At 44.7% G+C, this 26675-nt stretch overlaps 7 protein-coding genes across 7 annotated transcripts; 4 read left to right on the forward strand and 3 right to left on the reverse strand.

Moving 5' to 3' along the window:
* Positions 1 to 816: 816 nt before the first annotated feature.
* On the reverse strand, positions 817 to 6159 carry LOC128723228 (protein fem-1 homolog B). The gene is made up of 6 exons (XM_053816946.1): positions 5998 to 6159; positions 2452 to 3191; positions 1701 to 2390; positions 1520 to 1622; positions 1316 to 1457; positions 817 to 1218 (listed from the first exon to the last, which is right to left on the reverse strand). Exons 1-6 carry the CDS (start codon positions 6157 to 6159, stop codon positions 1061 to 1063), a joined length of 1995 nt encoding a protein of 664 aa, XP_053672921.1. The 3' UTR covers positions 817 to 1060.
* Positions 6160 to 6695: 536 nt separating this feature from the next.
* LOC128725155 (Golgi reassembly-stacking protein 2) lies at positions 6696 to 8874 on the forward strand. Its single transcript, XM_053818879.1, has 3 exons — positions 6696 to 6809; positions 6951 to 7998; positions 8055 to 8874. Exons 1-3 carry the CDS (start codon positions 6747 to 6749, stop codon positions 8642 to 8644), a joined length of 1701 nt encoding a protein of 566 aa, XP_053674854.1. The 5' UTR covers positions 6696 to 6746; the 3' UTR covers positions 8645 to 8874.
* Positions 8875 to 9092: 218 nt separating this feature from the next.
* LOC128723676 (NADH dehydrogenase [ubiquinone] 1 beta subcomplex subunit 11, mitochondrial) lies at positions 9093 to 9809 on the forward strand. Its single transcript, XM_053817438.1, has one exon. The coding sequence runs from the start codon at positions 9158 to 9160 to the stop codon at positions 9620 to 9622; it is 465 nt and encodes a 154-aa protein (XP_053673413.1). The 5' UTR covers positions 9093 to 9157; the 3' UTR covers positions 9623 to 9809.
* Positions 9810 to 11262: 1453 nt separating this feature from the next.
* Positions 11263 to 13978, forward strand: LOC128726625 (arf-GAP with dual PH domain-containing protein 1-like). The gene is made up of 4 exons (XM_053820442.1): positions 11263 to 11344; positions 12756 to 12981; positions 13051 to 13829; positions 13914 to 13978. The coding sequence occupies exons 1-4, from the start codon at positions 11263 to 11265 to the stop codon at positions 13976 to 13978; spliced, it is 1152 nt and encodes a 383-aa protein (XP_053676417.1).
* Positions 13979 to 16020: 2042 nt separating this feature from the next.
* LOC128723446 (alpha/beta-tubulin-N-acetyltransferase 9) lies at positions 16021 to 17028 on the reverse strand. Its single transcript, XM_053817189.1, has 3 exons — positions 16952 to 17028; positions 16763 to 16872; positions 16021 to 16690 (listed from the first exon to the last, which is right to left on the reverse strand). The coding sequence occupies exons 1-3, from the start codon at positions 17026 to 17028 to the stop codon at positions 16206 to 16208; spliced, it is 672 nt and encodes a 223-aa protein (XP_053673164.1). The 3' UTR covers positions 16021 to 16205.
* A 148-nt stretch (positions 17029 to 17176) lies between these two features.
* On the reverse strand, positions 17177 to 19267 carry LOC128722648 (lambda-crystallin homolog). The gene is made up of 3 exons (XM_053816324.1): positions 18897 to 19267; positions 17871 to 18249; positions 17177 to 17797 (listed from the first exon to the last, which is right to left on the reverse strand). The coding sequence occupies exons 1-3, from the start codon at positions 18938 to 18940 to the stop codon at positions 17273 to 17275; spliced, it is 948 nt and encodes a 315-aa protein (XP_053672299.1). The 5' UTR covers positions 18941 to 19267; the 3' UTR covers positions 17177 to 17272.
* A 1530-nt stretch (positions 19268 to 20797) lies between these two features.
* On the forward strand, positions 20798 to 26145 carry LOC128723722 (uncharacterized). Its single transcript, XM_053817488.1, has 6 exons — positions 20798 to 21162; positions 23153 to 23216; positions 23755 to 23860; positions 24079 to 24355; positions 24456 to 24624; positions 24715 to 26145. The coding sequence occupies exons 1-6, from the start codon at positions 20798 to 20800 to the stop codon at positions 26143 to 26145; spliced, it is 2412 nt and encodes an 803-aa protein (XP_053673463.1).
* The last annotated feature ends 530 nt before the right edge of the window (positions 26146 to 26675 follow it).

Consider the following 26675-nt stretch of genomic DNA (forward strand, 5'->3'; position numbering starts at 1 on the left):
GCCGTTGCGTTGGTGGAATGGAAACCGGCAGAGGTGCCTTTCCTGTGTCCCATTTTTCGCTGTTTATTATTCATAAGGGGCGAGCGAGAGAGGGTGGAATGGTTTGATCGAGCGTAAAAAAGCGGGACAAAAAAAAAAGAGTACGAATGGGAAGCTTTAGCTAACGATGAAAACAATTCACTGACCACTGGCTTGTACTGGCCTGTTGGAGTTTTCCTTGTGAAGTAATAAAGAATGTACCGGATCGTATACTGAAAGCTGGTATGTTAGGATAGGTTCGGTAAATGATAGGAAAAAACGCAAAAAAAAAATAACAACAGTCCAGAAACGTGTGAATGCAGGGTGTTGCCCAAAACGAAAAACGCAGCTTTCACTGACCATCTGGAAAGTTGTGACCGTATCAGGATGTTTTCGGACCCATTTCCACATTTCATTTACGATAAAAGCAACTGGTATCAAACATATTTCCCTTCGTTGTCAGGCGATACTTAACGCCCTATTCTCGAAGCTGATTAGACTTGAATGTCCAATAACCTACCACAAAATCACGAAAAAGGAGCGCGCTGTTGTTGCTTCCGGTCAAGCATTCCCGAGCTCGATAAGGATACATTATTCACACTCCGTCGATAATTCAATATTTGACAAAGACATCAACAAGCAGAAAAGGTACCTCCCCACGCACGTGCTTTTGTGGAAAGGAGGCGCCCAGTACTTTGTAAAAAAAGGACGCGAAAGTTCATCAAATCGATGTATCGCCTGCAGCCATTACTTTCAATAATAGAAATTTCATGTAGCATATAAAAAAAAGTGTTTGCGAATAACGCTAATGTAAATACCATTAGCGCTGGTTTTATTTAAGCTTGAAGTAAAACTCAATATAAATCGGTTAGACTTTACGTTCGTCAGACGAGCGGCAGGGTTGTCGGTGGTGGACGTGAACTACCGCCCGCAGCCGTCCATGCTCCGGTGTCGATTTTCATCCACCCCAAGAGCATAGCAAACGCAGAATTTAAAGCTATTTAGCATCCTAGTTTCGCGTGACGTGTTTGACGTCGTGTCTCTAGCTTTTCGGTATACAGTGCTGCTCAACAAACGCCTCCAGCTGGCATGGTATCAGCTTTCGGAACGAAATTCGATGTTGGGCGATCGCTCGAGCCGCAAGGCAGCGCAGGTTGATGGCACGAGATTCGTAGCTTTTGATGAACGCCGCGACACAACCTAAACGACGGGGGGAGGGACAGAAAAACAGTTGATATCAGAACAGAAGTTGCATTACCAATTACCAGATGTTTCTGCGCACGGTTAGTATACTTACTTTGCACGCAAACTTGCGATGCCTTAAGCCCGTCAGCGTTCACCGCGTCAAGATGGATGCCGGATTCGATGAAAAGTTCCGTAATTTCTTTCACCACCGGCATAACATTGTTATCCGCTATACGTAGTACTGCCGATTGTAGCTGAGAGTGAGTTTTATAATTAGTACGGTTCTGGCACGTGCATCCCTTTTACATTTGCTTACCGTCGACGTGAGAGTGTGTAGGGGTGTGTTCCGATCGCTATCGACAACGTCAATTACAGCACCGCATTTCAGCAACAACTTCACTGTATCGACGCAGGGAAACCTATCAGCAAGTGTGAGATAAGAAACGAGTTGTGAAATTTGCTTTACTCTCACTTCCTCTTCACGGTCAAGTGCTAACCTGCAAACGTCACCAGTGTGAAAGTCGTCCACGGGAGTAACACCATTCACGGCCAGATGCAGAAGCGTCTGATCGTCCCGCAAGCGTACCATCATCTGATTGAGCTGATATACCATCTGATAAATCATCTGCTCTTCCACGGGCTCAAGCTTTTTCATCCGCATAAGCTTTGTGATGATCGTGAGCAAGTACAGCACCGTTACGATGTTCATCTCGTAGTTGTCCACCAGCGTCTCCATATCATCCCGGGGTCCTGGGTTTGCCATTCGTTGCTGGTTGTAGCGCAGCTCGTCAACACACGCCCCCAGCACGAACGCGATACTATCGAACCGGATCGGCACGTTTATCGAATATTCCTGCGAAAACAGCTGCACGAAACGAAGCAAATCCCGCTGCACCTGCAGGCCGTTTTTCTGGCGCAACCTAAGCGCGTGCATCCAGAGGCTTTCGCAACGATCGAACCGCCCGTTATCGGCACAGATCGCCCCGCGGAAGATGATCGAATGTGCCACTTCCGGGCACTGATGGCCGAGGATACGCTCGCGTATCGTGAGCGACTCCATGTGCAGAGAGTTGTGATTGTAGCGAATGGCCAGCAGGTCCTGTACCGTCTGGCATTCGACCCAATGCTCGTAAGCCGGTACGGGTGGGAAGGACGGCTTTACAATCACGTTTTCACGATCCTCATACCTACAAAGAAGGAATACTAATAAATGCCTTAGCATACGTGAGAAGGAAGCTCAACTCATACCTCAATTCCATTGCCGAAAGCAGGTAATGGAAAGCCTTAACTAAGCTGTAGTTATCCTTATCGTTTGCGTACGACGCTCCCAGCAGCTCCATCACGTTGACGCGTTCCTCCTTCGTCAGCAGTCCCGGTCTCTCCAGAAACAGCTTCACGACAGGCTCGCGAGTCCTCTCCGCAGCGGCCATCGCCGGTGTAAGACCGTACGTGTTGCGGAGCTGCAATGCCCCGTGGTTCAGCAGAATTTCGCACACCTCAACGTGGCCACATTCAGCCGCATAGTAGAGCGCTGACGCTCCACACTGTGCCTGCTCGTTGACACGTGCACCCATTTCCAGCAGGTACTGCAACACGTCCGTGCAGTTCTTGTAGGCTGCGATCATGAGGCAAGTGTTGTTGAATTTATTGACCGCACAAACGTCCGCCCTGTGGGCGACCAAGTACTGGATCACATCCAGCCGGCAATCGAAACAGGCCGCCCGCAATGGTGTCGACCGGTTCATGGTGGGATGGTCAACTTGGGCGCCATATGACAACAGTAGCTTGACTATGTTCAAACGGCCGAGTGCTGCTGCAACCCACAGGGCCGTTGCACCATTATTTAGCTCTTCGTGCAGCCTCACGCAGCCTTCCTTCTCGAGGTCCGGTTTAGTGTGCGCGAGCAAAATATGCACTACATTCAGATGACCGTTCAATATCGCTATGATCAAGGGTGTCAATACTTGGTGGTCTTCTTCGTAGTACAACTGGGGGAAATTGTGGAAAGCAAAGTGGAATAAAAACGTTATTTAACCTCATTGTTGATTCCATACGAATGCCTATTGCACAATCTATATTGCACGATCGTGTCAATTGCTAAAAAAAACGGTGATGAAGGTGTTGAAGATTTGCACAAGTAAAAACAGGCAACCAAAACAAAATGATGCACACTTTACTTCCTAGCGTTGTGCAAAAAAATAAATAAATAATAAGTTCACCCACATTCTTGCGGCTCAAGAGGCTGACTCATTTACGAGTTCATCTTTACGAGCATCAAAATTATTCTTCAACGTCGTGCGTGACGCGTCAGGAATGTACGATTCTTTATAGACGGAGGCGCGACCATGAAGTGCTTTTAATATTGAGACATCGAACATGGAAAATCTGACTCATAGGCACAAAAGAAGCTGGTTAACTATTCTGACATCGAATATACAAACTCAGAACAAAGCTGTCCGTAAAATTCCTATGACCAGCGCTCTTTTTTTTATTAAGCTGATACTTTAAAAATTATGGTTTTTCGTTTCGCGCAATATTTCTTATGAAATTTCAAATCAAGCAGATCCAAAGGTCGCTTGAATTTCTAACACGCCATTCGCAATTTTGCGCAAAAACAACATCGATCGAGTCGTGCCTTCGTTAGCATTCGCGTGTTGTTTATAGTACGTAGTAAAACTGCGTATAATCGGCGTACAAACGTTCGCTCGTGAATGTCGTTAGGCGCGTGACGTGTATATCGTAATAAACAGGGCGGAAATGAAGCATTATTTCAAGATAATATCTTCCTTATATTCAACTAAACTACGATGATTTACGATAAAAACTGTACAATTTTTAAAACTCCAAAGTATATGTGAAGCATTTAACCTTTTAGTATGTGAAGCTATTAATGTTGAAAGTCAATGAATGATTAAGTGATAATGCTCATCATAAGAGTATTTATATGCCACTAATGTTAAAAAAGAGTTCTCGCGCTATTCAAACGGCTGATGGAAAGCCGTTCCCGGCGTATGCCAGCATCCTTCGATCGCGGATATACAGTTCGCGTTCAATGCCCTAGAAGCAGACGATAAAAGTAACCTCAACGGCGGTTTACACATGATCGCTGTTTTCACCATTTGCGGTTATTTATAGAACCGATCCGGAAAAATAAAGTATAGAATAGGAACACATGCCACCGTTGGTGAATATATACGGCATACTTATATGAAGATGCAGCGTAAGGTCTGAGATCGCAGAGAAGGTAGAAAGATTCGCACATTCAACAATAAAGACGACTTGGGAAAGCGTATGCTTATATCTCAAACTGGATGTTCTTACAAGTTTTCTGGATTGATGGAACATACCGCACAAATAGAAATTGATATAAAAAACACAAATCAACTACAGGCCTATTCTTGAGGCATTTGTTGAATATTAACTTTTAAAACTAACAAAATATTCGTACAAATCACTAGGCGTCTCCACCAATCTTAAAAATTCGTACACGATACTAGGCGTCTCCATGCTGAATTTTTTTGGCACGCGTCATTTTTTTTAATGAATTTTTACCGATAAAATCACAACTAAACTAACTAAAAATTATTAAAAAAAAACATCGTTAAATGGAGCAATAAAACTCCAGTATTTCCCATAAAAGTGCACGCGATGCTTTGTTTTAGTTGAGATCGAAGATCGTATGGGACAAGCTTGTGTACGGAAATGAAATGCATTTTTCAAACTGTTAATCCAACGTAATTCTAGAATGTATACAAGGTCTGATAATTTATTAGTTTATATTTTCCTTCTGAAACTGTCACAAGCAAAGTAGATCGCAGACGACTGTGAAATGCGGTACGCAATGGAATTAAAATTTCGCAGCGCAATTTTCCGCTTTGTGTATCACGTTTTCTATAGCTAACGATGATGTCGCCGCATCAACTCTTTGTGTTGGGCGTTCACAGGAAAACTGTGTTTAAAGCACACTTCCGTTACTCATGGTTTACATTTGATTCTCGTCTTTATTCATCCCATTGGAGATGCCCGAATCTAGCATCTTGTACGACTCTCATGTTAGGCTGAAAAATTATTGCTTGCGTAGTTCGCAACTTATCCTTGACCGTGAAACAGTACAACCAGCTCGTGAGACTCGAAATCAAATGTGTATCGAAAAACGGCGGCATGTTTAGTGCCGATCCGTTGGTTTCTCCCCGCAAGCGGCTCATACGTGTCGTATACAGCCGATTCTTTGGTTTTTCCGATGCGTTTCAACTTTCCTCACGATACGTTGGTATGAGGATCCATCTGTAGGAGTGGGCAGTATCTCGTCGCATCCCACTAGCGCGTGGCTTTCGGTGTATATGTTGCGCATGCGACGAAATTAGAAACAGATAGACTTGATATGCGCGCAACCGCGAGTTTAGACGCGAGGAAACAGCGGCGATCCTCAAGACACAATACCACCGAAAGACTCGAATGTGTTGGCGAAAAATTTTATAGTTCATTAACGTACGCGACCAAACCACGCAAACGTAAATCGTCCAAAGGCGGCTGGCCAGAGAAAAAGAATGCGAGGATGACGACTCGTGCAGGTCGCCGCGTCGTAGGCAAAACACGGACGAGGGATTACGTTCGTATGGTCGTTTGCCAAAAAGAAGTAACGTAAAATTTTCCTTAAGCAGTGTTATTGTCGTTTCCATTTCACTAGGTCAGCGAGATGACGACTCGTATGGTGAACGATTAACACATCCAATGATGAAATGTGACGAATGGTTTCAAGATCTTTTGGATTATGTCTGATTTTACGTTACTTGCCTGATTCGCCATTGCACGACGATCATCTTCGTCCTTTATATCGTTTAACAAGGCCAAGAGCTGCATGCAGAACCCATCTTTGGCGGCATAGTAAAACCGAAGCATAGCACGTTCGCGGAGCGTTTCTTTCTCCCGCTCTAAGTCCTCGGATTCTTTGGTCATTTTAACCGCACCTTCTCGATTGGTTGACCGCGTTCGCCGCTTACGACACGCGGCACTAGCACTTCCTTGGGCAGACACTTTTGCAGCTTTTCAAAACACAAGTATAATAAAAAAATCCACCACAAAACTAGTGGACAGATTGCGCTGAAACTGAAAATTTAGCAATGGCTATGCACGATCAACTTGCGCAACACTTTTGCCAATTGCGAACTCCACGCGAACAATCCAGTACGTTTCGTTTTCACACAACCGACGCCAACGACGACACGCAAGGAATCTTTCTCCTTGGAGCTTCCTCGATCTTATTCGAAACGATGATCGAATCTGAGTAAGGCATACTGAAACGGATAGTCCCACGTTCGGATTGGGGTTACGCTCATGTGTTTATTTTTATAATTTTGTTTTATTTTCTTTCGTGCGCGTACGTCAAATTCGCTCCGTTGTCAGTGGTGCGGGAGCTGTCACCGGAGTTGTCAAGAAACTATTTTTCGTTGTCGCTGCTTTCGTGTCGGTGGCCGGGATTTTACGTGAAAAACTCTCAACAAACCGACTGAATATTATCGAACCTACTCGTAGTGCAGTCCATAATGGGTCTTTCACACAGCATTACCGTTCCTGGAGGAGGAACAGAGGGCTACCATGTTCTGCGGGTAAGTTTTGGGAGGCGTGTAGCAGAAAGCAGCTGAGGCAGATGACGTGTTCACTTTCGATCCACTGCAGCCCCGTTACGATGATAAGAACCAGCATTGATCTGTTTATATGATAATATTTTTGTTTGTTCATCTGCACAGGTGCAAGACAACTCGCCAGGGAAAACGGCGGGGTTGGAAGCATTTTTCGACTTCATCCTGGCCATCGGGAACACCCGGCTTGATCAGGATAACGACACACTAAAAGAATTACTGAAAGGAAACATCGACAAGGAGATACAAATGACTGTGTACAGCAGCAAAACGCAAAATATTCGGCTAGTAGATATTACGCCAAGCAGCACCTGGGGTGGACAGGGATTGCTCGGAGTTAGCATACGGTTCTGCTCTTTCGAAGGAGCGAACGAAAATGTGTGGCACATCCTGGAAGTGCATCCCTCGTCACCGGCGGAAGAAGCCGGATTGATACCGTTCACCGACTACATTATCGGAGCCGATTCAATCTTGCATGAAAGCGAAGATCTTTTCACTCTGATAGAATCGCACGAAGGGCGCCCGTTAAAAATGTACGTTTACAACACGGATCTCGATCGTTGCCGTGAAGTGACAATTACTCCAAACACGACATGGGGTGGCGAAGGAAGCCTAGGCTGTGGCATTGGTTATGGATACCTGCATCGGATACCAATCCGGATGCTACCAAGCGACGCAAAGGTTCCTCTGAGTACGGCAGCACAAACTGTTCCGCTTGCTCCTGTAGGCGCCGGTGCGTTGTTTACCGGCGCATCCGTTCCTAGTACTGCTGCTGGTGCGGTTCCAAATGTTGTGGATTCGACAAACGCTAATCGTTCCTTGCCATTTATTCCTATGGTTCCTCCATTGGCAAATACCTTCGCACCGCAAGTAAACAACGCCGCTCATGACCTTCTAACGGTGTCCCAACCGAGCAATACGATGACAGCGACTGCAACGACGACAACAGGCGATGTGGCCGGAGGGCTTGTAAACCAATTCGCTAATTTGTCCACGTCGACCGGTCAGACAGATCAGGCCAACAATAACGTCGAAACTCAAACAACACCTACGCAAGCGGCTTACAATAACAACACGACACAGCTTGGAGGAGTTGCTTCGCCACCGATTCACGTAGGGCCGGCCATTTATACACCTCCAGCTAAACCAATCGAAGGTATGTGATGGTAAAATGGTGTGTAAAATTGAGCTACAATCTAACTTTCATTCTAGCTCCGGTATCATCGATAAGTAGCTACGAACCCGCCCAACCAATACCATCTTCAACACAGGTACCACTGATGAATCTTTCGTATCCGGCGGCCTCCACGCCGTCGTTCCCGACGATGACGAATCCGTACTCAATGGCAAGCACGGTGCCACCACCTTCGACACTAGCCAGCGATTTCTACCAAATGTATGGTTCACCAGTACAACAAGCTAGTAACATGGGCACCACGACCGCTAACAATTACACCATGTCCACCACGATCGATTTTATGCAGAGCGAGCAGCAACCGATGCAACCACAGCAAACTTGGGTACAATCGCCAATTCAGATGTACTCTACGTACCCTCAGGTTCAACCGGTTCAGGACCCGTCTCAATCACCGTCCCACCTACCGGATGGTAGTTCGGTGCCAGCATCGACATTATTCCAAAGCAATGCAGTTACGACGCCCATATCGCTGCCCGGGATGCCACCGATAACGGTCAGTGCCACGATTCAACCAGAAGCACTTCGTGGCTTGCAATTCACCAATGCCCCGGTCGGCACGGCCAGTTCTGTGACCGGGCAGCAGTCGCTGCCAACGTTACAATGAGCCCATTCTTTTCTTGCCTTCCCCTTCACAGAGATAGGAGGTGGATGTAGAAGAGAAGTGATGTTTGTACATATAAAATGAACCTATCGTATTTTCGGACCTCTGCTACGGCCCTATCGAATGGTAGAAAGCGATGCACGGATGGTGCGGCATGGTGCATTTCCGCTCGGTGACACCGGATAAACAGAAGCATAATTTTTATCTTTCGCTTTATGTAATGATTAAGTTTAGTCGATTTATGAAAAAGGATAAAGTATAGTAATCAAAAACTAATAGAGCAAGGTGTACTGTGGTTTTAAATACATGAAAATTTAAACATATGGCAGAGATGGATTGGAGAAATTGCCGGACTCTTAAGGGTTATCAAGGGCTAGCCGTAGGTTTAGATTGGTTTCGGAGAACTGTCAAAGCCTTGACAGCAGAGGAGAAAAATAACAAATATCCGTTCCTCGCGAAGTTGTGTTAGCGGAGTTTCGTGGTACCGGAAAGTTCAACTCGAAAGCTGGCCACAAAATGTCCAGCTTAGTACGAATGAGCAATGCGCTGCTGTTGCGCAACCTAGCGTACCATTCGCTTCGCAGTGCCCGGTTGATTTCGTCGTCGCAGAAGAACCGCGATGCTGCCACATTGGACATCCCGAAGAAGGCGGCTGCTCCTAGTCCGGCGGCCGCTGCTACAGCCGGTGCTACCAAGAACTGGGTCAGCTATGGATTCGACCGGAAAGACCAAACAAACGACACCAGCGCCATGAATGCTTCGTTCTTCTTCGCCGTCACACTCTGCCTAGTACTTGGAAGCGCCTACTGGGCATATGTTCCAGATCCGCAGCTGCAAGATTGGGCGCAACGCGAAGGATACCTCGAGCTGCGACGCCGGGAAGCAGCTGGGCTGGAACCAATCAGTAAGGACTTTGTCGATCCTGCCCAAATTGTGCTGCCATCAGATGAAGAGCTTGGCAACACCGAAATCATCATCTAATTCGTGGGGCGGCCCAATCGTGCAGGTGCAGAATCGTTGGATTATGTAATGGCCCCGTTCCACAGTGACTATGAGTGGATTAGCGTTTCGTTTATACATAACCGTGGATCGGAAAAGAACTTTCGATTGCTGTAGCAGCTCTTGTGGTACGCGTGATGCAACTAAATACTAAATAAATAGGAAAAAAAACTACTAAAAAGTGTGGTTAAACTGTATTCATTTTCATCATCCGCTTATTTGTTTTGATAAATGAATGGTTGTCATTGTCAATCGAAAATGATCTAAAATGTATCGTCCACTTTTCGTCATATGTTCTTAAAAGAAAATCATTTTCATTGTAACTCTTTATTTTGTTTCATTGAGTACACAATACGCATAGGCAATAGCATTTATTGGATATTAACATATAGCTGCTAAGCATATTATATTAGTATGTTGGCTAAAGCTAACTCAACATGTTTGATGTTTTAGCTTTGTTAACACATATAATAATTTTTTGATAGTTTCATGTACTAAACCATATGAGACTCTTGTTTTTAAGCTAATTGTTGCTATATCAAAAAAGTAAATATAATTTAACGGTTTAGAATTAGACGCAAACAAAATTTGAAGTACAACAGGGACCTGTTCCTAAATGACGTTGATATGTCAAAATTCATGGCAACGTGCGTGTGCGTGTGTGGGGGAGATTGTTTTGGAAAGTGTTTGCAAAGAACTTAATAACTTTCAATAAAAATGGTATTTTACATTTGTTTTCATACTTCCATCATTTGCCTAAGCAAATGAATTATATTCGTAGTAGCTTCCCGTGTGTTGTAATGCTGTTACTATATGGTGTGTAGTGTCTGTGAAGTGTGAAAGGTATTGCTCGTCAATTTCAGCATTTTCGCAACAAATTGCAATTATTTTGTCGTCGTCACGGTTCCACCGTTAACATTTACAATACGTTCACTCGGATGCTGTGAAATGACGATAGGCTAGTTCCACGAACCCTCAATCCCGTCAGCTTGCGTTTACATTTGGCACCGGGCTTTGATAGGCAACCTCAAAAGGGGTCTTGGTCTCAGCACTGCTCTTAAGAGGAGTGATGCAGTACAACTTTGCCTTGGCTCGTTGCAGTCAGAAATACGCATCGTCGTGCGTTGAGTTTTGTGCAATAACTTCACAAATCAATTTCAATCGGGACGCGAACATAAACCACGTGTTTCTGTAACGCATACGGCGCCCGGTGCTTGGCAAGATAAAAAGAAGAAGAAACCGAAGCTGCAAGGGGCTATGTTGCGCTCTAATAATAAGCCTGTTTGGAAAATTTAATGAGACACAGTGAAAACCTGGGATCTAGTGCAGGCTTCTAAAGTTTATCCTTCTGCGTAGAATGAAGAGCGGTCGCGTAAACGTGCGAAGAAGACTATTTGGCACGCGGCAGTGTTTGTGCGTAATGTTACTGTGAAGCTGAACATGTCGTCGGCGTTCGTCTTGCCCGAAAAGTGGAAATTCCAGTGTATAATACGGCAGTTGTGAAGTACCGATCCGTTTCCCCGTGTCGGTTACGTTGGAGGTGAGAGCAAAAAAAAACAAAAACTGTACCAACGACGCAATCAACCTGGGCGGCACATTAGACACGGAGCAACGGCGTAACCATGGCAGACCAGAACGAGAAAATTCTTCATCGCCTACTGCACCACGAGGTTAACAGCATTTGTGCGGACTGCGATGCGAAAAGTACGTATTGCTTGCAGTTGTGGGCTGCTTCCTGTGTGCGCGCGTGCTGTGTGTACATTCCATCCTATTCACAAGTAGCTCAACTAATGGCAGGAAGTATTCAGGCGGGAATAGGCTAATGGGTGGTGGTTAGTAAATAGTTTTCTCCCTCTCCTCCCCCCCACCTCACCATGCCACGCGAGTGAGCGGCTTAGATCGTAGAAACGCAAATAGCAAAATAATGACTCATCCAATCATTTTGCTCGCTCTCTTTTCCTCGCGTTCGCATCAAAACACGCCAACGTCATAAACAACATCATCAATCTACGCAAACCGTGAGATGTACTATGCTTGCTCCTCGGCATGCTGAACTCTCTTGCCACCCGCCCACCACCACCCAAAACCCTTCCATTTTCCCCACCCTTCCATTTGATGGGGGCTGGCAGACGGCGCTCTAAAAGAGAAAAGGGCTAAGTTCGTACCGCATTCCAAGCTCTTTCCCGTGGTCAGCGGATGTGTACTGTTGTTGTTTTCATGCATGCGCGCGCGTGTGTGTGTGCGTGTGCTACGGTTTGTTTTGATATCTTTCCGCCGCCGACACCGTGAATCCGTTAGGTACATACAACCGATGGCTCTGTTTTGGTTCCGTGCGTCACGTTCCATTCACGTGCATGTTGATAACACGGTGCATCCGTAATGCGTAATAAGCGATTAGAAGCAGGAACTGGAACCCTTTCGAAAGCTGACCTCCTCTGTTTTTTTTTGCTCCCCACGTTGGGGATCATTCGATCGCGGGGAATTTCAGGAAATCGAACTCAGTGGAAAACGAACGAGTGCGCGCAGGTGTCCCGTCACGTTGCGCCATGGGTTTGTTTTGATTTGTTATTTTTTACTTGCACCCTTGCGTATGATCGTGCTGCACCGTGCAGCCTGCGAGGACTTAAAAATAAATAATTCAACCCAGCCACGCTGAAAAAAAAACGCGTCCCCGTTGTAAGCGGAGTTGTTTTTCGATAAACAAGCGTTGAAAGCGCACTGAACGATACGCGCCGAGGGGGTCTACAACGCGGGAGGGATGGTAACTTGTGCGAGTAAAAAAAATAATAAATCGATCGTCTCAAACGTTTATGTTTACATCTCCGTTCACTTTGCTTCTCTTTTACTCGTTTCTCTCTTTCTCATTCTTGTAATTGCATGTAGGGATTTTCCACGAATTTTGTTTCTGGGAAAGCAAGAAGTGATGTAATTTTCTCACGACAAATACGTCCTATAATTATAACTAACATCTGACAAGGTTCCAAACTGAGCAATATTTGTTTAATGAAAATGTTTGTTGACCATTCTGCAGGGTTTGTTAAACCTTAAATTTGTTGATTCAGTGCAGAACTGATAAAGTTTATCATTCTGATACGCTTTTGTTTTCCTTTTGCAGATCTGGAATGGGCATCTTACAATATTGGTATATTTCTGTGCACGCGCTGCTGTGCAGTCCACCGTAGCATGGGCGCACACATATCCAAAGTAAAGCACCTAAAGCTGGACAAGTGGGAGGACAGCCAGATCCAGCGAATGATCGAGGTGGGCAACAAATCCGCCAAGTTGAAATACGAAAATCGTGTGCCGGCCTGTTACCGGAGACCGACAGAAAATGACCCACAGTAAGTTGCATGGTTACATAACTACCAGGACACAGGAGTTTGATAATTCTTACCCCCCACTACTTGCAGGGTGCTGATTGAACAGTGGATTCGGGCAAAGTACGAGCGCCTAGAGTTCTGTATGATCGAACGACCGAGCTACACCTCGGGCCGGATGGAGGGCTTCCTAATGAAACGCGGCAAGGAGGACAGCCGCTACCAGCCTCGCAAATTTGTGCTCTCGGGGCTGCAGGACACGTTGCGCTACTATGTTAAGGAAAAACGTGAACCAAAGGCCATCCTGCGAATATCGGAACTGAACGTGGTGTACGCACCGTCGAAAATTGGCAATCCAAACTCGCTGCAGCTAACGTTCATGAAGGATGGCTCCACCCGCCACATCTACGTGTACCACGACGATCCGGAAGTGATCAACAACTGGTACATGGCGATACGATGTGCTAAACTGCACCGCCTCCAGGTCGCGTTCCCAGGCGCCTCCGAGAGTGATCTTGTCGACTCGTTAACGCACGATTTCACACGTGAAGGCTGGCTACTGAAGACGGGACCGCGGGCAACCGACAGCTACAAGCGCCGGTGGTTTACGCTGGACGATCGCAAGCTGATGTACCACGACGATCAGCTCGATGCGCACCCGAAAGGCGAGATCTTTCTCGGCAACCAGCTCGATGGTTACAGCGTCCGGATAGGGGCGCCACCCGGTGCCAAAGATCAGGGTTTCAGCTTTACGCTATTCACGCCGGAACGCGTGTACAACATGTCGTCGCACAGTGAGCAGGATCGCGACGAATGGATCGCAGCTATACAGAATGTGCTGGAACGTCCGCTCAGTCCTCAGGACAACTCAAGTAAGCGACCCGGTGATCCTCTCGCAAGGACGCCCCTATCTAAATGTTGTTTTGTTTTTCTTTCTCTTCTCAAAAACCGTCTAGTATCTGCACGATTAATACGCAAACGTGGGTGCTCCAACCCAAAGAGTATCTTTACGGGGCGGTAATATTGTGCGTTCTTCGTGCAATACGACTAACATACGCCACCAATTATGGAGACCGAGCAATATAAATTAGGGGAAGCGGTTTTCTTCTCATCCATCTCGAGCAAGTGCGCTCCTCGTCGCAATGATTGCAGGAGCGCACAATTATTGTATAGGGGACATGGGATCGACACGGTTGCGAATGGTATTTATAGTTTACGCTTGCCGCCGCTGTGGGTCTGGGAGGTGAAAATGGGACGTATACTACTGAAATTAAAATATAGCCCGCACCGTGGCATGGATGGTTCGACATTAAACCGGGGATAGCTAACTTTGCTGGAGAGCAACTCAAATCAGCATTGGGCAGCGAGGGAAACGCTTATTACTCTGCAAGTATAAAGCGGTTTACTTTTGACAGGTTCAATTTCTACGTCGACCCAACATGTTTCTCAGTACTACCTATAACGCACTGAACCTCATCCTTTTTTGATCGGTTTATCGGTTGTCTGCATCGGGGAAACAAGCAGAGAAAAATGCCTCTTGGTATATATTTTAAACGATGTTTTGTGCGTGACAGGGGTAACAATTGCTTATAGGTTTATAACAAGTCAAGATAGAAAACTAATCATAAGGAAGCCTAGGAAGTTAGTACGTGTGAGATCTGTTTGGGGTATAACATATGTGACCAATTTATTTATTGACGTAACGCACCTAAATAAGTTTAAGCACAACCTCCGGATGGAATGCTTGGAAATACTCAGCATGTTTGCAGAAATCCGTTGGTACATCTGGTCTGTTTTACAGTGGGAAGCATGCAAACGAACGAAAACGTTAGAAGGATTTCTTTGTCGCACCTATCCTTTCCTCACCTCACCGGGATTGTATCCTTAGATTAATTCTCTGCTCCAACGTACTTTTCATTGTTTGTTCTAACTACTCCTAGGCTTACTTAAGTTGACCATCACGTTATCAGAATAGCACAGCGCGTCTACGTTCTGCTCCACGCGCCTGCGGATTTTTATGCACACTCATGCATAAGAGAAAACAGATTAAGCACGTGTTTTGCTTTTTTTTGGCTATAGCAGGAACACAAAAAAAGACAACAAATATGTTGTGCATAGCATGTGGCACTGGATTCGTTTTTAGAGAGTGACTAATTGCCGAATCAAGCTTACCTTCGCACTAGCGGTAATCATAGAGACTGGTAGGCATCTGCACAGTGAGTAGAAAATGAAAAATATCCTAGACGGAGCGCTAGTAAAACGATCGCATCAAAAAAAAGGAAAACTAATTAACTAACGCAACTGAACGGACACAGGCACATATTTGGTGGTACGTTTAGCTTACCAAACGCGTGGTATGCGAATTAGATAGACAAAATTTAAATCAAATTAAATTAGAGGCTCTATGGTCGTAACAGAAAAGCACGTAGACTTACGGGAGTCTGAGAAAGCAAGCATAAATGCGCCACACGAAACACGGAAAACTATCGAAATTATGCACTATGTGCCTCTCGATAGTGCTACTGTGCGGTAGTAACGAAATGTGTTTCGCTGACACTATTCTAACTCTGGTTCCTAGTAGACAGCATAACACGCATTTGTGTATTCTGGTTATTTTTACCAAAAACGAACGGGAATGGGATAACTCGGTTTTATCATTTACAAAACAAACCAACAAAAAATAGATGTTTCAACACACAATGCCGATGATTTTGCTCAAAACGTTTTATTGGTTAGACCTACGAAAACAGAGACTAAAGTTCGAACGGCGAATGCTTGATACATCGAATCGAATTGAAATGCAACAATGAAATTTATACTGCCCCCTTACTCTGATGGAAACGATTACAAGTACACCGTGAAACAAAAACGTGTTCGTGCATATACTTTTTCAATAACAGTAGATGTGTGCAAGAGTAAGCAAACAACTGTCTTAAATTAAGAAAGTTTCAAATTTGAAGACACGAAGCGATATTTGAAAAGGACGAAAAAAAAACACTACAATAATCTGCCAAAAATAGCTAAAGTAGGATCATCGTAACGAGAAACATGGTTTATGGGGCGTGCGGTTGCCTCTGGAGCCGACGCTGTAGATGAAGCCTGCAGAGTAGCGTTTAATCGTAAATATAAGCATAAAAAATAGCTTCAAATGTGAAGCTAAAAAAAACATCGTGCTCTTAATTTTGCATGCAGAGATTTCAATCATCTTTGGATATCCACAACATAGAATAGAATAGCTGGGTAGCGTACTATCCATCAGGATAAGGAACGACAGCATATGCGCCTGCCTCACGCTTCATACACTTCGTCCATTCGTCGTCAATTGATCGCCCAAAAGTTACTTCGTGGAAAACAGGTGTGCGCTTAGTTTCGGTAAATTTCATCCGCTCGAACATCTGCATCGCTTTCGCGTTTGTATCTTTCGTAATGGCTATGTAACGGTTAAGATGCAGATGCTCAACACCGAACAGCAGCATTAGCAGCGTAGCCTGCCAACCGTATCCTTTTCGTCGGGCCGCGGGTTCAGCGATCATAATTTCAATTTCTCCCACTTGTGATGAATCGCTTGGAAGCGGTTCCTTGGAATGAACTTCTCTCTCATCATCCTGCGATTGCCTTCCGGGAGAATCTACCGAGGTGGGTTGAATGAATATGTTCGTATCTCCCACTAGCGCATCGATTTCGTCCTTCGTTTGTTCGTAGCGTTCGCGATCGAGAATGAGGAAAGTACATTCTAGAAAACAAACGTAATATTTGAGACATTTGAAAAAGATCAAAAGATCATTCATTCAGCGACTCCACTTACTATCTTGATCTTCTCGCCAACTTCGCTGCATTTGATACTCCTCGTCAAGGGTTAGTGGCTCGGAGGCGGTAAGTTCCTGCAGTTCTTCACTTTTCATCCACTGGTGATACCTTTTCAAAGAATCCAAAAAATGTAATTATAAATAGGAATGCTGAATCGATGAAATGCATTCACTATATACTAACTTACTTTTCTACATGCTTGCTTTCGTAAGGTACCAATATAACTTTGGTACCGATGATTTGGAGATGTTCGTTGAGCTTCATTGCAAGTACGCTCAACTAAAGATCCTTTAAGAAAAGGAATAGGAAGGTGTAGTTTATTGGCACTCAATCATAAGGACCATGAAGATGATCATAAGGATAAAACTTATCGAAGGATCATAGCAAATCATGTATGTAAAACACAGGCTCATCGGTTGAATTAATTTTATTCATGCGCATATCTGTTTCAAATGCACTTTGAAGTCCTGTTTGTTAAAAGAAAAAAGTATCCACTTTCTATCCACCCTTAAATGTTCTTCTTCAGCTGAGCCAGCTTCGTCAGACAGGCATCGCGCCAAGCACGCCGTTCGGGGAGTTTATCAATCGGAACCATTTCCTCCAGCTCCTTCGCCACCTGTTCGGCCACCTTCCCTTCCATGCGCGGAATGGGCCCCATCGTTTGGCTCACGGCGTTGATCGTGTTGCAGTAGCGATCGCAATAGTTCAACATTCCTTCCGCATTGAGATGCGCCGTTTCGAGCGGTCCCAGGAATGCGTACCGCATGCCAAGACCCTCCGACATGACGACGTCAATGTCCTTCACGCTTAGAATGCCGTCTGCAACCAAGCGCCAGGTTTCGTTGAGAATCGCGTACTGGATGCGGTTAAGTGCGAATCCCTCAATCTGGCGCGACAAGGTGACCGGCTTCTGACCAATCTCAGTCATGAGTTCGCGTGCCTTGGTGGTGTACTCGGGCTTCGTCCATGGCGCCGGCACGATCTCGACCAGCGGAACATAGTAAGGCGGGTTTACCGGATGAGCCACCAGTACCTAGAATTATATCATCCATAGAGACCATTGGTTGGAATGCAACAAACAAAAACCTCAACAAAAAAAGTCCAACCTGCGCACGGTGCTTCATGTTTTCGCTGAACAACGATGGCATAAACGTGCTGGTCGAGCTGGCCAAGATTGTGTTTGGTCCCACCAGCCCGTCGACTTCGGTGTACAGCTTTTTCTTAATATCCAGGCGCTCTGGTACGCACTCCTGGACGTATATAGCGTCGGTAATGGCATCCTTCAGATTATCCGTGCCACTGATGCAACCAAACTGTTCCGCTGCCGACAGAGTGCCACGCAGCAGTCCTTGCTTTTCGATGCTATCGAGCTCCTTCTTAGTTTCCACCAGCGCCTTCTCGACAATATCGGGGATGATGTCGTAGATGGTGACCTGATAGCCAACGCCGGCGAACAGCATTGCCCAAGAACGCCCTATGAGACCGCTGCAAAAAAAATGAAGGAAGTTAGCGTTTCTCGTCAATGTCACTGCTAGGTCAGTGTAGTGTTTGTTTGGGATCACTTTGCCCCATCTCAGCTCCAAGGGCACTGGTTGGGTATGCATGCAAGCGGAAAATATGCCCTGTTACTGATTACATTTCCTTGCAAATAACAACGGAACAGGTTCGGAAGTGGATCCCATTAGTGATTGCAGCTTGGTCGCCTCAAAGGCACCCATTGTACTCGTTGACCTACAACGTGCCACTAAAATTCAAACGACCGTTAGCTGGAGGTCGAGTTAACTGCTTCTCAAGTGAAGTGTAAATATTGGGATGAGATAGCGAGGGTATAAAAATAAAAAAGACGAAAGATAAGTCGATGTTTCGCTCCCATGAGCATTCGTTCTGGCTTTGCGAGCCCGCAATCCTTCATCACCTTCCGTTCTTAGTCCTTTTTATTATTGATTGGCCGTTAATCACGATGCTTTATGGTGGCATCTGGCGATTGTGCTATCAGGTTCATGATAAACCTTTTTTTTGGTTTATTGCTCGAGAGGTTATGCTTCTCCCCAAAGGCTCAGTATCGTGCGATGTAAAATCGACATATTGCCAACAATAAAATATGATATATTTCGTAGATTGATCGAACTTACCTGCCGATGATGGCTACTTTCTCTTTCTTAACTTTCGTTGCCATTGCTAAAAATCCTCTTGTTTTTTGTTAAGTCGTCCAGCAGCAGGGAAAAATATATATATGGCGAAGTAGATTATGTGATCACGGCAACAAATAGCTTTTGCTTGAACCACTCGTCACTCAAACAAAAAAAAAACTACACACTATCGGTACTAAGGAAGGGAAATACTTTCACTTCTAGCGGACAAACTCGCCACTATCCGCCGGCCACCAGTTTACGCGACAGTCAGGGTAGACGTAATGAACCGGAATTGATTCGAAATGAATCAGCTCTATTGGCTTCTATTGATCGATCAGGCTACGGCCCGAGAAGAGATCCTCGAGAGCGTGTCCTACTGGGTGGAATGAATGGCAGCGACTGATCGAACCGTTTTTGCTCGCGGCCGCACGAAGATAACACGGCGATCCGGCATTCGGAGGCGGTGAATCGAGTGTGACACTGGCGGGTGGCGGTTTCGAGAGTTTCCGTGGTAGGCGAACGATGGGCACGCGAACAGATACGCTCAGTGTTTGATTTAGCAGAAGAGAAGTACACGAAGCGCGTGGTTCGCTTTACCTACATCCTCTGATATGGTCCATGACCCAACGGAGCGCAATCGAATGCACTTGAAAGGGGTTGAATATGTTTATGGGACACGCGATTGCAGATCGATTCGTTCCCATATGTTGCGCAAAAACAATTCCAATTGCAATTGCTGGAGCTTAAAAAATTCAAATTTAAACGACTTCTAATGTGCAGTTTGAAATTGAACAGAAACATTCGTAGCCTCTCTGGTAGGCATTTTAAAATAGTCTTGCTATCAGTGTGAGCTCGAGTTTGATCAAGGATAAGTAAAACAACCAACCAACTGACCAAATCTGATAACAACTGATAAACATGGAGAAGCTGATAGCTCTTGATGTGTGGTTCAGATTTATTGTTGGAGTAAGCGGCAGTCCTCACGTTTAATAGATACCGCGAAGGCTGCCAGAAGCGACAGTTAAAATGTAGTTTGTCGCCAGGACAAATGAGACATGCCATTTTTTGCCCCCAAGCCTTGATAAGGACAAGCGTGAAGCGTTAAGAGGGACACATCGGGTTATCGTTCAGCCTCTGATCGTACGGCATTCAAACGTTCCAATTAACCCTGTCATAACTAGTCAACCATAAACAAAAACGAACGAATAGTATCGACTAATTATGTGTAGGGCTAGACATTTTAACGTATCACTACCGAAAGAGCGGAAGTCATGCTAATGAGAGGGACTATTATGATTGAATTATGCTGACATTCTAAAGAGATGATCATTATTCTTATACGAAGTAAAAAGACGCTTAGATGATGAAAATATTGATACATCAATTCTTTAACGAAATCCGACACAAATTTCAAAACAAGGGACAAATCATAATTTGTATAAATGCCAAATTGGATTGTAGTAAACAACTCGTATTTTGGGTTGCAACAATTGAAGTACGAAACTCATTGATGTCTAAAAAAAATACTTACTACGGAAGTTTCGTTAAGGCCCGATACACTAAATTATATTCTATTAACCTAATTTTTCAACTTTTGTAATAAAATCACGCTTATTGTTGACGATAACAAAAACATAAACACAACCCGGCGATGTCAGTGAACGAAACATGCAACAGTGGCATTGGAACCCTACAACAGCACAAAATGATGCAAAGATAAAATGTCAATGCAATGTCACTGGTGAAATAAAAATAAAATAGTTCTCGAAAGACGGAAAAAGGGAAAGATTCTTAAAGTAGGAAAGTTTCCCCGACCAAATCGGTGCGGTGTGTTTCGGTTTTGTGTACGGTGTGGTGAATAGTTGAGTGAAAGTGCCGTGCATTAGGTTGTGATTGCCATCATGATGAATTTCGCTTTAAGCAGTCAGTTTTACATCGATGCTCTCGAACGAGCTATCCAGGAGCAGGTGCCGCAGCATTTCCAAACGCTAGCGGAGGAAAACCAGTTGAACCCATTTGATCTGGTACCGCTGGACATGATAACAACGATGGTGGGTCGTAGCCCGGAGGATGATTCGATCCCGGCCTCGAATGAAATCGCACCCGCAGTCGACCCAAGCCAGCAGTTTCAGCTAGAGCAGCAGCATCACTCGGACGAGCAGAACAGTAGTAGTGGTAGCGAAGGCAACCCATTCTGTGACATCAATGATAATAGCATTCTGGTTGAGTTTGAAAAGATTGATGATGATCTGGAGGACGGAGGCTGGTACATAGACGACGCGAATTTTACCCTTTTTCTTGTTTACTTTCATTTATGCATCCCCATCTCCGTGTGTGTCGCATTCCGGAACGAATCCTATCGTGCTGGAAACGTAGTATACTTGAATTCCCATTTTAAACCTCCCACTACGCTTTGCGTGTTCTTATCAATTGTAGCATTGTTTCTTTTATGATTTGTCTGTGTACCTACTAAAACAAACTTTGATTTTATTTCTTTAGATTAAACATTCTGCTTAGTGTTTTTTCATCGATCATTTAATTTCATCTACCGATCGATCAAGGATATTCGATCTGGTATGGTCGTAAAATGTCCCCCTACCATCCAAAGGATTCGATATTTCTTCTCAAATCCGTCTCATATCCCAAGCGAAGGGAATGAATTTTTATGGCCCACATTCCATCGGGAGAGAGAGTCAGCACCATTGGTGGAATTAGAGAGTGTGATCAGTTTCCCACGCGGAAAACCCTGTGGCCCCTCTCAGCATCGAAACGCCTTCCAAAATATTTATTAATAGAACTTCCCACTTTGTCGTGGGACTCTTTTTCCTGCACCCTGGCCGTTCTATCTCGCGTGCTTCCTTCGCGGGATCAAGTCGATTGTCTGTCGGTCGGTGGTTTTTGGGCAGATGAAACTGTGACGATGCGCGATGTGTCGTACGTGGGCAAACAAATTGGAACAACGATGGGGCCAAACGAAAGGTTTTGGGAGCGTATGGGCACGCGACACGCTGTGGGTGGCAGTGGGAGCAGTTTACCACCGCTAATAGTGTGTTTCGTTCGTTGTTTGTGGAGTAGTGTGATCTTCATCGGCCGTTTCTATGCTCGTTGCCAGAGAATAAATGCACGGTTATTGCAAACAAACGACCAAAAAGGAAAGATTATTTTTAAAGAACCGTCACGCGCCACCGTCCTGGCCTGACCGCACGGTGGCCACATTCGTGTGGGCGTTGCAAATTGGTCGAATTTTCTCTTACGGGCGTTTCATGCGACCGAGGCGGTTTTGTGGGGGAGGGTTTTGTTTTATTTTCGCGTACTGTTTACATTATCGCAATGCAGGTGCATTATCATTGTGCATTGTGTATCACATTTCATTGGTTCGCTTGTTTTCCGCGCATTCGGATGGTGGGATTCAAACGGAACACGAAACCCTAATGGCGATCAAGTGTTTTTGAATGAAGATCACCTGCCCACTGATCCACGGCGAGCAGGCGTGATTTGACCTTTATTTAATTGGCTTGCTATAGTACAGCGTCAACGAAGATCCATCTCTCATATGTTTGCTATATGCCCTCTATAAATGAAGTGTTAATACCGCACTTAATGAGCTGTATATTTTTTCATCTGTGCTAAACAGAAGGCCATGCAATAGTCGCAGATAAAAATAGCTCCATGACGATTGGTGGAAACATGAAAACATGTTCCCACCCTCCGCCTGTAAGGGCTGTCGCCCAGCCCTTCGTTATGCTCGTACGTTTCGCTTCCCTATGTGTTTCACTTGAAGCGATGTGTTACTTCAATGTCAACAAAATATACTACGGGTCCGGCTTTCTCACATATATAGATACCAATTGCCTAGTGGAGCCGGTGGGTAGCATAAAAACATGTTTACGATTTCAACGGACGAAGGTCCTTTCTTATTAATGTTGAACTGGTGGTGAAAACGTATCCCTATCCTCTGTAGTTTCTCAGTAGTCAATCGTAGACTTTGTGATAGTTAATCCGGATTCGCACGTTTGTAAAATGTCGATTGTAATGCTAGCAACTAACTCCCCAAATAATCTCTCTTGCTGTGCCACACGAGTGTGCTGAATTGAATTTTGGCAGCATAGCTTTCGTCCCCGTTTTTTTGTTTTGTCGCTATTTTTTCTCATTCTTGTCATACAAGATACGCATCTTCGATTAAAAACGTTTACACATAATAGATAAATTGAACTGATGCTGATGTATTCCGTTTTACAATTCGTTCCTCTATTCAGTAATAAAGAAAACAATACTCTATACGAAGACGGAGAGCCATCGCATGCCACAATCACAATCGAGGTACACATTTTAGAAAAATAATACAATCTATCGAACAATAAGCAAATAATTGTAGGTATAATTAACTGTACACATGACCCTACAGGACAGGCAGTGCGCTGTCTATGGAGTAAACTTAATTGAATGATAATTTTTCTATTGCCATTTAAAAAAACTAGCTCATAACTTAGGTTCTTTAGCAAAACCAATCAATCACATGAAACCAAACAGACTGATTATGAAACACTGTGGAGTCGGAAATTCCACATAAATTTAGCGACATAAAAACACATTTGCGGTGATTAGAAAGGAAGACTTTCCTAGTTTTAACATATGGAAAGAACTATTGATAATTACGTAGTGTTATTCCTTCGCGGTTGATTAGATTTATATTTGAACTGTTTTTTTTTGGTAGAAATCCTCATGTAAATTAGTAGCATACCTTCAAATTTGTCGTTTTAATGAATCCCAATCCCAAAAGATCTCAGCGATACAGATATAGAGAAGGGAATTGGAGCGTTATTCGTAATAATCTGTTTTCCGTTCATTGTTTGTTCAGGGTCCGGATAATCAGATACTGGCTCGGTATCGGTGCAACTATGGGAGCTGCAATCGAAGCTACAGCACGGTTGGCAACTTGAGAACGCACATGAAAACTCACAGAGGTAAGCCCTGAGCAGAGAATGTTTAACAAATGATATGTTAAATATTAGTTGTGATCTAACACTATTAAATGCATTTACTCCTAACTTGCTAACAATCGTCAAGGCGTGATAGTTGAGAGAGAGAAAGAAAATTGGTACGCTTAATTGAAAATGCCCACGTGGTCGTATGCTAATGTTTCGATTTGATTCATGATTGAATGTGTTTTTTTCGATCGTAGGCGAGTACAAGTTTAAATGTACCGAAGAGGGCTGCACCAAAGCCTTCCTGACATCCTACAGCCAAAAGATCCACATTCGCGTTCACACCAAGGTGAAGCCGTACATCTGCAGTGATAGCAGCTGCCGAAAAGCTTTCAACACCCGGTACCGGTTACGGGCCCACGAACGGCTGCACAACGGTGAAACATTCAACTGTGCCATCTGTCAGAAGGTTTTCACCACGTTGAGCGATCTGAAGAAACACTCGCGCGTTCACACCCAAGAGCGACCGTATAAGTAAGTACTAACTATGATGCATCAGTGTCACTGGGCAGTCCTTTGCTGCAAGAGATTAAATTTTGTTTCGTTCACTGTTTTGGCATGTTTTATCCGCTAGATGCAAGGAGGATAAGTGTGGTAAGGCATTTACGGCGTCACATCATTTGAAAACGCACATTCGAACGCACTCGGGTGAGAGACCGTTTTCGTGCAAAATTACCGACTGCAACAAATCCTTCAGCACGCCACACAGTCTGAAAACGCACTCGAAAACGCACGAAAAGCCGGTAAGTAAATGACACTTCGAATGCAATGTCTAAGATATTTGAAGGAAGTGATAAGGATTTGATGATACGGATGATTTTTGTTTGTTTCAGAAGAAAAAGTTCTCCAAGCTTGCAAAACTGAAAAAGGTGCGTTCGACGCTGCAATGGCAAGAACGGATGGATGCAAGTACAGTCGTGCTAGAAGAAGGTGAAAATGAAGCCAAACGTGTGCATACCGTCGAACCGGAAGCACAAGATCACCAAAAATTATACGAACAAACAGCAAATGTTCAACAGGTGGATATTATGGGGTATGTTTCGGATGCGTCAGTGCAGGAAGAGTACGGATTTGTGCAGGTGAATGATTTCCACGAATCGAAAGCACTCGAATTGGCGTTGGCCGCTGAGGAAGAGCTGAATCCACAGTGGATCGATATTTCGATGCTACAATCGAAACCGCTCGCCGCTCTCGATCCAGTCACGTCCGCTTGTGTCGCCCTGCCCACGAGTGTGCCATCATACGTGGACCTCTCGTTTAATGTGAACGTTGCCGGCTTTATGCCTTCCACTGAGGGTAACGTCGTCACGTCCACCGGAAGCCCGGCGTTGGTGGGAGAGATGTCTGTCCAAGGGCCCCAGGTGTTTACCATTGGGAATTACTTTGATGAAAGTTTGCTTGAGAGTGCCAATGCTACGGTACAAATCGATCGTGCGATACAGAACAGTAAGAAGCGTGTTGGTGGCGTGAAGCAAGAAGAACAAGAAGCAACGGATAAGCTGATAAACGAACTGTTTGCAGACGAGTTCTTGCCCAAGCTAGATGCCACATCGGACACTATGGGTGCCGGTGGTGTTTTGCTAGATAGCAAAAGCTTTTCATCGATCGATACTGATAAAAGCGGCGAACAAAATATCTTAACGAGCGCACCGATCACCTTGCATGATGCTTCCACTAAAACGCTTAAGGATATAACGGCCGACGCCGACATTTGTCGGTGTGTCAATTGTCAGTGTGATCCGATGCAAGGTTGTATTGGAGGCTGTGGACCAGAGAAACCTTGTCATATACCTTCCTCCACCAGATCGGGTCACAGCGGTTGTTCTTCAATGGTACAGAACACTCAGCAAGCACTCGAGCATCAGGTGCAAATGCCCCAAATCGCACCAGTACAAACGGCACCTGTATCACTCCAGTCCACAGCACTCACCGGTTTGGATTTGGTGGGATTGGAAGAGCAACAACCGGAACAACCAAAACCAGCTTCACCGGAATCGTTTTGTTGCAAAGCCTCCGCTCCCAGCATTACTGGAGCAGCAGCAGCTGGGTCAGGACTTGCGCCCAAGCTGACTGATCAGTTGGAACCGTTGGCGAACATGTTAAAAAGTTTACAGAGTTGCTCCTGTGCTGGACCGCGTGATGGCCACTCTAAGGGGTGCTGTGTCGTGATTTGCCTGAAGACGCTAGAAACACTCAAAAAGGTACTGAGCACACATTCTAGTCTGATCCAGTGCCACAGCAGTAGCAGTGCTATCATCAATTAAGGGTAAAGTATAGAATAATGCCCACTTTATAGAAACGCAGTACAAACATCCGTCGCGAAGCAGTCTAATCGTTGTTAGTGTTAGAAGAAAATCTGTTAGATGGATCCTCAAAGGATGATGTTTCAAATATTTCTGTTTTGTTATATTATGTTTTATTGGATTGATTTGTAAAATCAAAACGAGTGGACATCACGTGTTCCCGCTTCGATTTTGAAAAAGAAATATTTTCTCTGTTTTAGCGATGCATTTTTGGCAAGTTTTACTATTTTCCGGCTTAAACTGATTCTGTAGGGCTCTTCTCGTTTATTAGATTGTGTATCTCTTACTTCTGTTAAAATGTTTTGTAACAGTTTGTACGCTTATGTATGTTAATAATCAGTGCTACATGCTACTACATTCTCTGATAACGCCTGATAGATTTCGCATTTTGTTACGGCTCCTAAGAAACTATCGATTGTTCTAAGAAATGATGATTTTTAAATTTGTTCCTAAACGCTACATTAGTATTTTAGAATTACTTTCCTATTCCT

This window comes from Anopheles nili, chromosome 3, assembly GCF_943737925.1.
Source record: "Anopheles nili chromosome 3, idAnoNiliSN_F5_01, whole genome shotgun sequence".
NCBI lineage: Eukaryota > Metazoa > Arthropoda > Insecta > Diptera > Culicidae > Anopheles > Anopheles nili.

Bases quoted from the DNA above. Each gene is read 5' to 3' on its own strand.
- LOC128723228 (XM_053816946.1), bottom strand. From the start codon at position 6,159: ATGACCAAAGAATCCGAGGACTTAGAGCGGGAGAAAGAAACGCTCCGC. The intron at 1,623-1,700 runs GTTAGCACTTGA...ACTTGCTGATAG, and splicing joins CACACTGGTGACGTTTGCAG to GTTTCCCTGCGTCGATACAG. The intron at 1,219-1,315 runs GTAAGTATACTA...CCCGTCGTTTAG, and splicing joins ATCGCAAGTTTGCGTGCAAA to GTTGTGTCGCGGCGTTCATC.
- LOC128726625 (XM_053820442.1), top strand. From the start codon at position 11,263: ATGGCAGACCAGAACGAGAAAATTCTTCATCGCCTACTGCACCACGAG. The intron at 11,345-12,755 runs GTACGTATTGCT...TTCCTTTTGCAG, and splicing joins TGCGGACTGCGATGCGAAAA to ATCTGGAATGGGCATCTTAC. The intron at 13,830-13,913 runs GTAAGCGACCCG...AAAACCGTCTAG, and splicing joins CAGTCCTCAGGACAACTCAA to TATCTGCACGATTAATACGC.
- LOC128723446 (XM_053817189.1), bottom strand. From the start codon at position 17,028: ATGAAGCTCAACGAACATCTCCAAATCATCGGTACCAAAGTTATATTG. The intron at 16,873-16,951 runs GTAAGTTAGTAT...TTCTTTGAAAAG, and splicing joins GAAAGCAAGCATGTAGAAAA to GTATCACCAGTGGATGAAAA. The intron at 16,691-16,762 runs GTAAGTGGAGTC...TTTGTTTTCTAG, and splicing joins TTGGCGAGAAGATCAAGATA to AATGTACTTTCCTCATTCTC.
- LOC128723722 (XM_053817488.1), top strand. From the start codon at position 20,798: ATGATGAATTTCGCTTTAAGCAGTCAGTTTTACATCGATGCTCTCGAA. The intron at 23,217-23,754 runs GTACACATTTTA...TTGTTTGTTCAG, and splicing joins ATGCCACAATCACAATCGAG to GGTCCGGATAATCAGATACT. The intron at 23,861-24,078 runs GTAAGCCCTGAG...TTTCGATCGTAG, and splicing joins GCACATGAAAACTCACAGAG to GCGAGTACAAGTTTAAATGT.
- LOC128723676 (XM_053817438.1), top strand. From the start codon at position 9,158: ATGTCCAGCTTAGTACGAATGAGCAATGCGCTGCTGTTGCGCAACCTA.
- LOC128725155 (XM_053818879.1), top strand. From the start codon at position 6,747: ATGGGTCTTTCACACAGCATTACCGTTCCTGGAGGAGGAACAGAGGGC. The intron at 6,810-6,950 runs GTAAGTTTTGGG...TCATCTGCACAG, and splicing joins AGGGCTACCATGTTCTGCGG to GTGCAAGACAACTCGCCAGG. The intron at 7,999-8,054 runs GTATGTGATGGT...CTTTCATTCTAG, and splicing joins TCCAGCTAAACCAATCGAAG to CTCCGGTATCATCGATAAGT.
- LOC128722648 (XM_053816324.1), bottom strand. From the start codon at position 18,940: ATGGCAACGAAAGTTAAGAAAGAGAAAGTAGCCATCATCGGCAG. The intron at 18,250-18,896 runs GTAAGTTCGATC...TTTTTTTTGCAG, and splicing joins AAAGTAGCCATCATCGGCAG to CGGTCTCATAGGGCGTTCTT. The intron at 17,798-17,870 runs GTTGGACTTTTT...ATATAATTCTAG, and splicing joins ACATGAAGCACCGTGCGCAG to GTACTGGTGGCTCATCCGGT.